At 36.7% G+C, this 13816-nt stretch overlaps 1 protein-coding gene across 4 annotated transcripts in view; it reads right to left on the bottom strand.

The window, feature by feature from the left end:
* Positions 1-13816, bottom strand: part of plxnb3 (plexin B3) — an 89672-nt gene that overhangs the window by 3415 nt on the left and 72441 nt on the right. For all 4 annotated transcript variants that reach the window (XM_077223912.1, XM_077223911.1, XM_077223909.1 and 1 more), the window contains 19 exons: positions 13295-13468; positions 13066-13210; positions 12589-12825; positions 11996-12154; positions 10829-10977; positions 10569-10669; positions 9779-9996; positions 9119-9297; positions 8215-8281; positions 5429-5575; positions 5175-5334; positions 4981-5084; positions 3800-3881; positions 3486-3652; positions 3177-3337; positions 1282-1429; positions 1049-1113; positions 839-914; positions 34-108 (listed from right to left, as the gene is read on the bottom strand). In XM_077223912.1, coding sequence (XP_077080027.1) covers positions 34-108; positions 839-914; positions 1049-1113; positions 1282-1429; positions 3177-3337; positions 3486-3652; positions 3800-3881; positions 4981-5084; positions 5175-5334; positions 5429-5575; positions 8215-8281; positions 9119-9297; positions 9779-9996; positions 10569-10669; positions 10829-10977; positions 11996-12154; positions 12589-12825; positions 13066-13210; positions 13295-13468 — 2614 coding nt within the window. The remainder of the gene's footprint in view (positions 1-33; positions 109-838; positions 915-1048; positions 1114-1281; positions 1430-3176; positions 3338-3485; positions 3653-3799; positions 3882-4980; positions 5085-5174; positions 5335-5428; positions 5576-8214; positions 8282-9118; positions 9298-9778; positions 9997-10568; positions 10670-10828; positions 10978-11995; positions 12155-12588; positions 12826-13065; positions 13211-13294; positions 13469-13816) is intronic.

Here is a 13816-nt window from a genome sequence, read left to right on the forward strand (position 1 = left end):
AACAACATAAGCTTGAATCAGTCCCATACTGACCTGATCATAGTATTTGTTGATATATTTGTACAGCTCATGCAACGCCACCAAACTGTTCATCTCGGATGCAAAGCTCTAAAAACAGACAGTCATCAGAAACTTAAAATAGCAAGTTTAAGTGTTTATGAGAAAAACATTTAAAAAGGAACGAAAATTTTGTTCAAAACAAAAATAATGTAATTTTTCTTACCATATACATGTATAATACATGTATAAATTGTTTACAAATAGCACTAATTAAAAAATATTAATTCAAAAGGTTAAACCACATGTTTTTTTAAACAAATAATCACAAATTAATTAAAAAAAGGATATTTTTAATATTTTCCTATTATTCTTTCAAAATGTCACACCACCTGACATTTTTTTTACAAATAAATGAATGAATTAAAAATATTTGTAATTTTTTTACAGTTAATTCAAAAAGATGTTGCACCATATGAAAAGCTGTTTATTTTAAAAATATGAATTAATTAAATAAAATAAAAAAGATTTTACAATTCAAAAAGTTGTCGCATCACGACATTGTTTTTTTTTTTTTTTTACTAAATCAAGTTATTTAAAAAACATTTAAAAAAACAACAACACGACATTTCAAAACTTGAACTTACCAAAAAAAAAAAAAAACACAAAAAATAAGTGAGTAAATGAATAAGACAACAAATAAGTGTCAAGTCATTGACCCTTAACTAGACATTAAATCCCAGATTCTCAATGTGGTTTAATAATTTTGGACCCTGCTGTCTGTTAAAATGTAAAAACACAGTCAGAGTTTCATTTAAAATAGAATAAAATTCAGTCTCACCCCAGACAGCTCTGTGAGGGTTGAATTCATTTCCTGGTAACAGCCAGACACGGCGTTGTGAATATCACTGTAGTACCTGCAGGAGAGGAAGAAGCTTTATAGCGCAAAATATCATGATAATGAATGTTTCCTGTTTCCATTTCAGTGCTAATATGTGCTAAAATGTGTTTGAAAAGGGCCGTATCACTGTATAACGTTTCGATTTCTTACCTCTCCACCAGCTGCTTGTATCGTGGGATTTCTCTGGCATACAACAGCTTATTTACTGGAGAATCCTGAAGGACAAGACACACAACAATGAACTCCTTTTAATGCTATGGCATCTTTGAGCTTTTGCTCTTTTTCTCTTTCCTGCCCTTGTTCATCTTCTCGCTCTACACGCACACTCTTTACTATAATGAGGTCACAGCTAGAGAGGTCAAGAGGTTAATTGCTGTACTGACCCGGCCCACTTTGTGCTCGGATGTAGTGCAGGAATCAATGAAGGTCTGTGCGATAACGGAAAGGACGGCATCCACGCTATCCGTCACCTGCACGTCAAAGACAAACTGAGGATTCTTCAAGATGTTGACCCAGAAACGCAAAGGCAAACTGTAAGGCGGACACAAGAGTGCATTTAAATTAACATTTAATATAATGAACATAGAAACATGAGGGCTCTCCAAGACCCTTCCAATCATTTGCAATCACAGAGTAAGGATTTCTAAAAGTCAATTCAAATTCAGAATGATTCACTAATGATTCACTCAGACCAATTTCTGAACCAGTTCGACCAACTGATTGGGGGGAAAAAATAATGATTTGCTTGCTTAGCAAACTTTACACAAGGACAGTGACTATAAATATTACAAAATGGAAATATGTACAAAAAATTATATTCACTATAGATATTTTCAGATTTCACAAATATCCAGAGCTTTTCCATTATCTTTTTAATAAATGGATTTAAAAATTATTCAAATTCAGACCCGTTTTATGAGTCATTCAGGCCAATTTGTGAACAGCTTTCACTGAAAAGAACCTATTCAAAGGAACGATTCCGTCGGAAATCAGACATCAACATGTCTCGCGAGCATGTTTTATTCTACAATAGTAATATTTAGTCAATAAAATATTAGATTGGAGCAAAAAGAAAAATGTTTGCATTTGTACTTTATGAAATGGATGAAAAATGGATTTCCTCTCCTATTGACCAATTAATATCCATCACTTTACCAGTAATTCAGTAAACTATTTTACAGACTTTTCTTTTGTTGAGAAAATACAAAAATTATACAAAAAAATACATTCAGTATAAAAACTCCAAATACTTTTCTAGACCTGAATACTTTACTTTTCCAACTTTCCAAAATTCCCTGAATAGGAAATAGAACCATAGAACGACAAAATGAATGCCTTTAAAAAACGAACAATCAAGTCTAAAATCTCTAAAGTCTTCTCTCAAACTTGTGGTGAAAAAAGTCCGAAATACACATTTAGGTCTTTATTTTACTACACTTTGTCTGTTTGCGTCTGTATTCAACAAAAGTTGGTGTTCTAAATCATCCCACTGCTCTGTGATCGCTGCCGGCACCCTGTCATCACACACACCGTTAGAAAGCTCTCTCTCTCCTGTACAATGTTGTCGGATCCAAATATGGTCATTTCCTTTTTATCAGCAACCAATCATGAAAGTAAAAGGGGGGATTTAACTCTAAATGCGCAATCTCATTTTACAATGTAAATCATTAAAGCCCATTTCTCAAAATGACTTTTCTCTTATACTCCAAGTCCGAAATCTCCACTTCAGTAGCATCTATATACACCAATATATCTTGTAACTAGTTATATTATGAAGACATTTACAGAGGGATTTGTAAATATATTATTCCTAGCCTGATTTATATAACATTTTATTCCAAAAAACATGGCGATCAATTAAATCAATTTTTTAAGTCTACTGACAGTATATTCTGATTTACAGGATAACAAAAGTAGATATCCATAAATCCCTCTGTAATTTTGTCCCCATCTAATATGTGAACACAATGAAAAAATAATTTTGAACCTGGCTTAATCAAATACTCAGATTTAGTTTTTAAAATGTATGCAAATTAGCGCATATTTAATTCGATAATGCCTACTTTGCATATTTAAACATTATATTACAGAAAACTTGTAATACATATTTTTCTCATCTTAATGTAGGTAATCAACTGGGTAAGTTTCATGGTGATGTCTGCTAGTAAAAAAATTTACCCTATTCACCTGTAGTGTCTCACCTTAATCTAAATTCCTGAGCTGTACAGCTCAATACCCATAATTAAATAGTTTTATAGATGTAGGCAGTTATGCTGACCTGTTTGTTTTCCAAATGTGAACGGTCTCTGGGTCATCGATGCCGTGTTTCTCTGCCATGTCGTCCAGGAAGTCAAAGAAGAATCTGACAGCGATGGGTGGAGGCCGTTTCGTACTCAGTATGGCTACAAAGACATCATCTACAAACTTCTGCAGTGTGCCCTGAAGATACACAGAGCAGCTTTCAATCACACTGACAGTCAGCAGCAGAAGACAGATCTCAAACAAACATAAGCAGCGGCAGGATCCGTTTGAAGTGTTTTTGTGTATGCAGTTTTAAAGATGACTCCATCACAAACATCTCGCTTACCTTCATTGAAAGCAGTCGTGTAAGGTAGATCTCAGGAATGGCTTTTGCCCGCTCTCTCTCTCTCATGCTGCTCTTCCTGTGTTTGGGGATCTCGGGGTCTTCGCTCGGCTTCACCAGATGCCACAGCCGAAGGCCTTCCTCCTCCTCTCCCTCCAGCATGGGAGTTTCTACAGCAATTGCAAGGAGCAGACCAGATATCAATAAGAAATATATCATTTTTGCTCTCAGATGGTGAGTAACGCAGTTAATAAAGTGTAAAATAAAGTGAAGTGATAACAGTTTATTTTTTATTGACCAAATAGTATTCAACTTACTCTCTCCAGTCTGGTAGACCTGATTTACTCCAAGAGAACTCTGGGAACGAGGGATGAGAGCGACGGTGGCCCCATCAGGTACCTGAGAAAACAAGAAGAAAGAGAGAGGTTTAGAGCTAAATCAAGTCAACTAGCCAACTCTCAAAATCAACCAATCAATTGACAAAATCAACCAACCAACTCTCAAAATTCAGCCTTCCATATCAAAACATCAAACAACCTCACAAAATCAACCAATCAACTTACAAATAGTGGTCGACCGATTTTTTTTTTTTTTTATGCCTGATGCCGATATCTTAGAGAGCAGGATATATCTCTAAATTAAACAGAACTACTTTAGACTTACTGAATATAGTGCAGCATAGTTTGAAATCAAGGGTTTAAAGTTGAGGGTCTTCAGTGAAGCTTACATGTAACTCACCTGTCCGTATTCACTGACCGTCACACAAAGAGTAAAATACATGCAGGCTTCAAATGCATACTTCAGAACCTCTGAGCTGGATTCGACTAAGTCTGCAATGTTTGTGAAATTAAATGTTTATAAAATATTCGAAGATTTGTTTAAATCATATAAATGCATATTTGCTGACGGTAAATGAGAAAGTATTATAGTGTTTGCCTTAGTTACTAATAATATAAAAGCAAACGCTATAATATTTATAGTTTATAACTGTATATAAATATACAGTTTAATTGCTTTGTTTAACAGTCCTATCTAATAACGTATTAGACAACAAAACTGTTAAACAGAGACCATAACTAATGAAGATGGAGAATGGGAGCACTGAGTGTTCAGACGCTGCCATTCTCTGCGCCGTCAAAATAAAAGTCCCGCTGATGCCGATATTTAAAAAACACGATATATATTGGCCTTGGCGATATATCAGTCGACCATCAACCAACCCACTCAGAAAATTAACCAATCAACTAACAAAAACAACTAACCTATCAACTAACAAAAACAACTAACAAACTCACAAGATCAACCATTCAACTTACAAATCAACCAACCAACTCACAAAATAGTGGAAAACTGTGTTGAATAAATCAGAATCAACCAACCTACAAAGAAAGTCAACCATGCCACTAACCAATTAGCCAACCAACTAGTCAAATAACTAATCAGTCAACCCACATTCAACCAACCCATTAATCAACCAATTAATCTGAATGAACTATACCTTGTAGTGCTGTAAAGTGTTAATCCGTTTCCAACGACCCTGAACGATGCCTGTGACATCATCATCAGACAGAGTCAGGTGACCTGCCTGGCCAGATCGCCACTCTGAAGGAACACAATATGCAAAATATGAAGCTTTTACAAATAAACCGATCATAGTAGTGACTAGTCTAGATGCATCTACCAAAACCGTACCAAGGTCCAGTGAGTCTGCGGCTGGTCTCTGGGAGAATGGCGCTCCTTTATAAATCTGGTCCAGGATTTTATCTTTAACCTGAGTGATGGTGTCAGAGTCCAGAACTTTAACAGGGCAGGGCTGGACCTCGACACCACTCTTCACCAGCACGGTCAGAGTCTGAGATGGGAAACACAAACTTGTCTTATTCGATTTATTCATTTAGGAGATTTTTTTTGTGTAGCATTGAGATGGAAGTATTACAGAGACACACCACAGAGCAGTAGTCGATGTCCTCTCTGAGCAGGTGGCTGTCGTTGAGCGTGCGTTTGGCTTTGCCTGTCACTGCATCCACTGGTCCTTTATCTACCTGGTATTTAATAGCCCTGTACAACTTGTACAGAGGCTCACCGGCAACCTCCTGCAAAAACACACACATTAACATGCATTAACAATTGCATTTATGTCTGTCACAATAAATGTTGCTTATATGTGGAAGATGAACTTTTATGAGGAGATGTTTTATTAAAACCATAACCCATGAGAAGTCTAATGTTAAGGCCCCAATATAACTTCAAGTGAAAAAGAACAAACTGGTGAGACGTCATTTAGAACGAAATCAGACCAAAACAAAAGTTAATTTTGCGTTCGTTACAGGAGTTTGAAACAGCCAGCCAAAGCGAACTTTCCGGAAAAATTGGCTGGTAAACCGCTTCGAACTACCATTGGTCTGTGGCGATCACATAAGGCTGGGTGTGGCTCTGAGGCTCCGCCTTCTTTGACGTGGAAATCTCCGGTTCATTTCTTCTGTTCAGGAAAGCGCGCAGCACATTTTTACATATTCATCTAAACACCGCTTTTATCATTGTGGGTGGCGTCGGGATGTTTGCTAACAGTATAACGCTGCAAAGGGATTTCGAACTTCTTTTTTACACCTGAGCGAAGAAAGAAAGAAGAACTTCGCTGCGAGTATATTAGGGCCTTTACAGTGATTTTACTACAGTTTACTAGAGATACAAAGAAGACCTCTGTGAACATGGTAAACAAACAGCAACAGCAATATAGTAAAAGACACCTAAGAAAAATAATAATACATTTATATATATATATATATATATATATATATATATATATATATATATATATATATATATATATACACACATACACACACACACACACAGGTCCTTCTCAAAAAAATAGCATATTGTGATAAAGTTAATTATTTTCCATAATGTACTGATAAAAATTAAACTTTCATATATTTTAGATTCATTGCACACCAACTGAAATATTTCAGGTCTTTTATAGTTTTAAGAGAGATGATTTTGGCATACAGCTCATGAAAACCCAAAATTCCTATCTCAAAAAATTAGCATATCATGAAAAGGGTCTCTAAACGAGCTATTAACCAAATCATCTGAATCATCTAATTAACTCTAAACACCTGCAAAAGTTTCCTGAGGCTTTTAAAAACTCCCAGCCTGTTTCATTACTCAAAACCGCAATCATGGGTAAGACTGCCGACCTGACTGCTGTCCAGAAGGCCATCATTGACACCCTCAAGCAAGAGGGTAAGACACAGAAAGAAATTTCTGAACAAATAGGCTGTTCCCAGAGTGCTGTATCAAGGCACCTCAGTGGGAAGTCTGTGGGAAGGAAAAAGTGTGGCAAAAAACGCTGCACAACGAGAAGAGGTGACCGGACCCGGAGGAAGATTGTGGAGAAGGACCGATTCCAGACCTTGGGGGACCTGCGGAAGCAGTGGACTGAGTCTGGAGTAGAAACATCCAGAGCCACCGTGCACAGGCGTGTGCAGGAAATGGGCTACAGGTGCCGCATTCCCCAGGTCAAGCCACTTTTGAACCAGAAACAGCGGCAGAAGCGCCTGACCTGGGCTACAGAGAAGCAGCACTGGACTGTTGCTCAGTGGTCCAAAGTACTTTTTTCGGATGAAAGCAAATTTTGCATGTCATTCGGAAATCAAGGTGCCAGAGTCTGGAGGAAGACTGGGGAGAAGGAAATGCCAAAATGCCTGAAGTCCAGTGTCAAGTACCCACAGTCAGTGATGGTCTGGGGTGCCATGTCAGCTGCTGGTGTTGGTCCACTGTGTTTTATCAAGGGCAGGGTCAATGCAGCTAGCTATCAGGAGATTTTGGAGCACTTCAAGCTTCCATCTGCTGAAAAGCTTTATGGAGATGAAGATTTCATTTTTCAGCACGACCTGGCACCTGCTCACAGTGCCAAAACCACTGGTAAATGGTTTACTGATCATGGTATTACTGTGCTCAATTGGCCTGCCAACTCTCCTGACCTGAACCCCATAGAGAATCTGTGGGATATTTTGAAGATAAAGTTGAGAGACGCAAGACCCAACACTCTGGATGAGCTTAAGGCCGCTATCGAAGCATCCTGGGCCTCCATAACACCTCAGCAGTGCCACAGGCTGATTGCCTCCATGCCACGCCGCATTGAAGCAGTCATTTCTGCAAAAGGATTCCCGACCAAGTATTGAGTGCATAACTGAACATAATTATTTGAAGGTTGACTTTATTTGTATTAAAAACACTTTTATTGGTCGGATGAAATTTACTAATTTTTTGAGATAGGAATTTTGGGTTTTCATGAGCTGTATGCCAAAATCATCAGTATTAAAACAATAAAAGACCTGAAATATTTCAGTTGGTGTGCAATGAATCTAAAATATATGAAAGTTTAATTTTTATCATTACATTACGGAAAATAATGAACTGTATCACAATATAAGAATTTTTTGAGAAGGACCTGTGTGTGTGTGTGTGTGTTTGTGTGTGTATATATATATATATATATATATATATATATATATATATAAACAATAATATATTTTATTAAAATCTTGTGAAAAATAAAAATGCATATTAAATGATATTACATGATATAGAAAGAAAATCACCAGAAATAGATTTTAATGAAATAATAACAGTAATAATACTACAAATCTACAAATATAAAAATTTTGATTATTCACTATCAATCAATGCAAATGCATAGAATTGAAGCCATCATGTGCTCTGATACCTTGAGGAAAGAGTAGAGACAGATGGACATCCAGTTGGTCAGCATCTTTTCCACAACCGTCTCAGTCCTACAGATGACAACATGCATGTTATATCACTTCAGATTAGATTTACTATAATCAGATCAGGACGGATCAGACCAATTGTTTTTTTTTCTTCTTGTTTATAACAAACACATGATGTATTCTTTTGAAATGTTTGTATTTATTTTATGTGAGTTAGAACCTTGTTACATTATTTCTGTTGGAAGTAAACTAAACATGAATAAATGCAGATAATTTTAATAAACTAGTAGTCTTATTAGTCTACTTATTATTACTTATTGAATGTTATTGATGTGTCCTTGAAAACATACACAAAGCTACAATCCAGCATAATCAAATTACATTTTTGAATTACCACCTGCTTTGTGGGAAAACAGACGGTTAAAGCTTCAAATAGGAACAAAATAAATTCAAAAAAATTATACATTAATTTATTGCCCGGAATTTCTATTAATATTTTTGAGTGTACAACACCGATGTTGTACACTCAAAAATATTAATAGAAATTCCGGGCAATAAATTAATGTATAATTTTTTTGAATTTATTTTGTTCCTATTTGAAGCTTTAACCGTCTGTTTTCCCACAAAGCAGGTGGTAATTCAAAAATGTAATTTGATTATGCTGGATTGTAGCTTTGTGTATGTTTTCAAGGACACATCAATAACATTCAATAAGTAATAATAAGTAGACTAATAAGATCTCCAAACATAAAGATAGTAAATATCAACGCCAAGGTCAGGGGATATGATTCAAAGAACTCTTATACTGATAAAAATTGTGCTTTGAATGCACAAAGATGTTTTGTGTAAAATAACAATAATAAATGTATGCCACATAAATAAAAGCTGAATGTGAAATACCTGCGCAGCATAAGTTTGGGGTTCTTGGCCACATACTGCTGAACTAGATCCCCCAATAGGGTCTTCATAACATCAGTGAAGTATTCCAGCTTATCATGAAGGGCCATCGTGAGAAGAGACGCAATGTAACCTCTGTCCCTCTGTGAGAAACTCTGCTGTGCCTCCAGAGTATGGATGAACTAGAGGAACCCATAGGAGAGTTTACCAGCAATAGTGCCACAGATGTTCCCTACAAGAGCATACTAGTTTGACCAATTTCATTCAAACAGTTTGAGCTTTCAAAAAACTGTACTCGTAAACATCAACAAAGCCTCAGACTACTGAGATGGATAAATATTTAAAGTGCTGAAGTTCAGCTCTGCAGTTTCTTCACTGCTGCCTGACAGTTTGGCAGTTTAAACGCAGTTAAAGCATCAAGAAAAGAAGATAGCGACTGAGAACTCTCTGTGCTAAACCAGCATCCACCTGCATTAATGCAAATTGAATATTACATTTGCTTTCTCTTTCATCCTTTATTTAATCTTTGAGGTGAAATCATGGCTCCAAAAACAGATGCACTAAATACGCCAGCGGCATAAACACTGTAATTACACTCAGCTTTCTTTTCCTCTACAGGAAGCTGGGGCCGAACTGACAGCAGAAACAAGGCACTTCACTGACCCGTATAAGGAAGAGTCTGTTGTTAAGCAGGTTGTTGAGCTGACCCAGGCCCTGCTCCACCGTCTGCCTACGGAAATCTGGCAAATCCAGATTCTGACTCAGTGGCGCACCCTTCTGGCCGGGGAAGAAAACACGCTCTGCATATGTGCGGTAATCCAGAAATGGGATACCAGGACCACCAACGTCACTGCTCAGATCCATCATCTCCGTCATCAGATCTGGAGGGCAGGAAATAGGTGGATGGCAGAACATTGATAATATCATTTTTCATTTATCATATTTCAATAAACAATTACAAACTATGGTAACCACATTGTCTTTCCAAACACCATAGTATTATAGTTACTACTATAACTGTTATTATAATTTGAAGTAAAAAAGACAAATATTATGAAAATGGTTTATGAAAGCCCTGAGTGAAGATTATTTGTTATATATAGTTATCTTCACACAGGGTAAACAGCTTTCATCATTTTTTTAAATTATTATATAAATATTTAATTGAGATAGATAGATAGATAGATCGTTAGATAGATAGATAAACAAACAAACAAACAAACAAACAAACAAACATGTACACTGAAAAATGTATATACAATGCAATCTAGCCACTGAAAAGTTTCTTAGAAGATTTTTTAACCAACAAGGCAGAAGTAGGACCTTTCAAGCATCATAAATCATAATATTAGCAGTTTAATCAGCCACACTGGTACTTTTGGTCTATGACTAATGGCTTCCATGGTATATTATAGTATGGGCAAACTGTATGGATGAAAAAGTCCTGCCATACCAGTGAACTCTTTCCTGCACTGGTCTCCAACATTTATCTCCAGAGTCTCCAGCTGCACCAGAACCTTCTTATAGTCTCTCAGAGCCTGTTTACTCTTCCGCCTTTACAAACAGAGCGAGAGCAAACACAGGGTTAGAGCACGACCGCTAACAAATGGATCCCATTAGAATTCTTCCTGAGTGCTGGATTTGAGTTCACGGCTCATCGTCATGACGACAAGCTCAGAAGGGTGAGAAATCTGTCATCTGAATTTACTCTACCTGTACATTAAAATGATGACCAGCACGATGAGAACTACCACCGCGGCCCCCGCTGCCAGGCCAATCTGAGCCGCCAGAGGCACTGGTGAGTGTAAATCGTTGTCATACTGCACCCGACCCAAGTCAAACGCCAAGTTTCCCATTAACACCTGAGTGAGACACACACACAGATGTTAGCATGTGATGGTAAAATAAAGACACAATCCTAAGCAGGTGTGATAAGACACAGCGTGAAGCAATAAATGACATCTATTTAAAAAGACGGGTTCCAGGCCACAGTCGGTAGTAAAAACTTCATTTTCACAGCAGAGACAATAACATAAACCACTGAAGACAGACCTAACATGGTTGTTTAGCGATGATATATGCCTCTAAGTTGAAATCACATTGGCTTGTGTCTTCTTCAGTATATTCTAAAGTCATGATTTTAATACGTTTTTCCACAAGGCTTCCTTCATACAGTAGAAAGAGTTAGGGAAGGTCAAAATTCTGGCTGATAAGCCAATAATCATTTTTATATTATGGCCAATAATGATTTAAAATTGTATACTATTTATTTATACTCTTTTGTCTAAATAAATAATATTTATCTGTTGTATTTATTAATAAATAATGTATACATTAAAAAACTAAAATCAATTGTTTTAAAAGTGAATTTGATTTGAATTACAATGCATTGAAATAATTTACCTTAAAATGAGTATAAAAATGTATTCATTTTGATATGTGCAACAATGTACATTTAACAGTTACATTTGATGTTTTTAAAGTTTAACTTTTAAATAAACAGCAATGGTAATCTAATAATAGATGATATTAACATGCACAATGGAATATCCAAAATAAACAAATGCGTTCAAATCTCTAATTCCCTATTGAAAAACACAACAAAAAACAAGTCTGCTAAAAAGTGCCTCTGTTAAACATCACACATGTTCTAATTGGCTGTGATTTTATCACTTCATGCAGAATTTCACTTTCTGTGCGGATATAAAAACTGTGATGCTCAAAACTTGTCATGTTACACAAACACAATGTTTGTCTGACTAAAACTAGGACACCCAAACTGTATTTGGCAATTGCATCAGAATAAAAAATAACCTTTTGGTCACATTTAAAAAAAACGTGCACTGAAACAACTGAAGTAGTCACTGGATTCAGACTGACCGTAAGCTTGGGTAAGTCATCGTCGTCCAGGGCGAGAGGCTGTTCCTCGGGTGGTTCGCAGTACAGGTGCGTGTTATCCAGAGTCTTGACGTCACATTCTTCCTTCCCCAGCCGGGCCAGAACTTCCTCTCTGCTCATGGCCAGTGTCAGTCCCTTTCCCTTCAGAGACAAAACGCATGTCCTCAGTCACTTTGACTAAATTACAACTGTTTTGGTGCAAAACAAAAGGGTTATTATAGTTAACTAAAACTAAAAATTACTACTACAATAATTTTTGTTAATTGAAATAAAACAATTTATGCTATTGCCCCTATTATGCTAATATTTTGAAATGTATCCTTTTGAAACTAACTGAAATAAGTTGAAGCACTGTAATAACAAATTGGAAGTGAATACACAAATAAAAATAAATTAATCCTAAATGGTAATATTTAAAAAGAACAAAAAAGTATAAAAAAGGACAAAAAAACAACGAAATTACTAAAAATAAATGAAAATGAAAACAGACACCATCAAAATAAAAGTTAACTAAAAAACTATAATTGTACTAAAATAATACTGGTTGACCCTAAATGATGCAGAAATGCATGCACCTCTACTGCCAGGACTCCTCCAGGTTTGAATCGGATGGCTGTTCCTTGGGATTCACTGTTGAGCTGGAATAAGTCTGGGTTTGGGTGGTACGTGAACGGCTTGTTCTTGATGGTGTGAAAGTCGATGTGCACATTGTCCATCTCGAACCACACTCGCACAATCCTAGATTTCGGTGGCACCTCTGGGCTCTGGCAAATCATTTGCTCCGAGGACACGTTGGTGCACAAATTCTGACTCTGAAGACAGAAAGAAAGATATGCACTACTGCGCTTCCGAGAACATTTTCTCACACGGGCTTGGAGAGTGTTCAGATTTAGTCAAGTAAATGATTAAACCATCTCTGAATAAATATTTGAACCTCTGAGAATGAATCAAATGTAAAAGTCCTGTTTGCATTAATTTTGGAAACAAATTCTGTGTTTGATATGTAAAATTGGTTGAAGCAATGTGTGAAATGAGTTTCCTGACTGTTTTACCATAACCAAGAGACTCCTGGCAGAAACATGGGCGTATCGACGTCTTCTGACTTCAAAACTCTCTCTAGGCTCATAAGAGACTGACATCTTCGGGTGCTGAACGACATTTAGGTTTTGGCCGGTCACGTATATAACACGGCCACCCCTAAATTTAAATGAAAACATTAGAGGAATACAGTCTCATGATGCAGACAAAGGATGCATAAGAGTAGGACTTGAGCGCACGCACCCGTAGAAACTCTCAGTAGGTGTTGCATCAATAATCATTGGGTCGTCCATATAGCTGAAAAGGACACTATCCAAAATCCTCTCTGCTTTTCCAAACACAACTTTGAGTGGCACTTTCCCAGTGTGGTTTGAGTGACTGGTGCGACAAATCAGCCTTGTGTCACTCACTTCATTGCTTATGGGGGGAAAAAAACAGAGAGAAGACTTAGTGTGTGTTCACACTTTAGTTCGGTTCACTTAGTTTGTTTGGTCCGGACCAAAAAAAAAAAACATTTAGTCCTGGCCCACTTACCATTCACATTGGCATTTTAACACCAAACCTAAAGATACTGAACCTAAAGGAGTAGGGATTTATTCACAACCTGCAACGGACCTTACCGAACATCCAAAACAATGCTGTGTTCTGGGCTAAATGCGCTCGCTGTATGTGCGTAGCCTATATATGATGGTATTTTGACCAGTTGAAAACTCATGAAGAGTTTATAAAATGTAAAGGAGTCAAACGAATGAAGATCTCCTGCGA

The sequence above is a fragment of the Siphateles boraxobius genome, unplaced genomic scaffold (genome assembly GCF_051911475.1).
Source record: "Siphateles boraxobius isolate OS27281-9 unplaced genomic scaffold, OSU_SipBor_1 9, whole genome shotgun sequence".
Classification (NCBI taxonomy): Eukaryota; Metazoa; Chordata; class Actinopteri; order Cypriniformes; family Leuciscidae; genus Siphateles; species Siphateles boraxobius.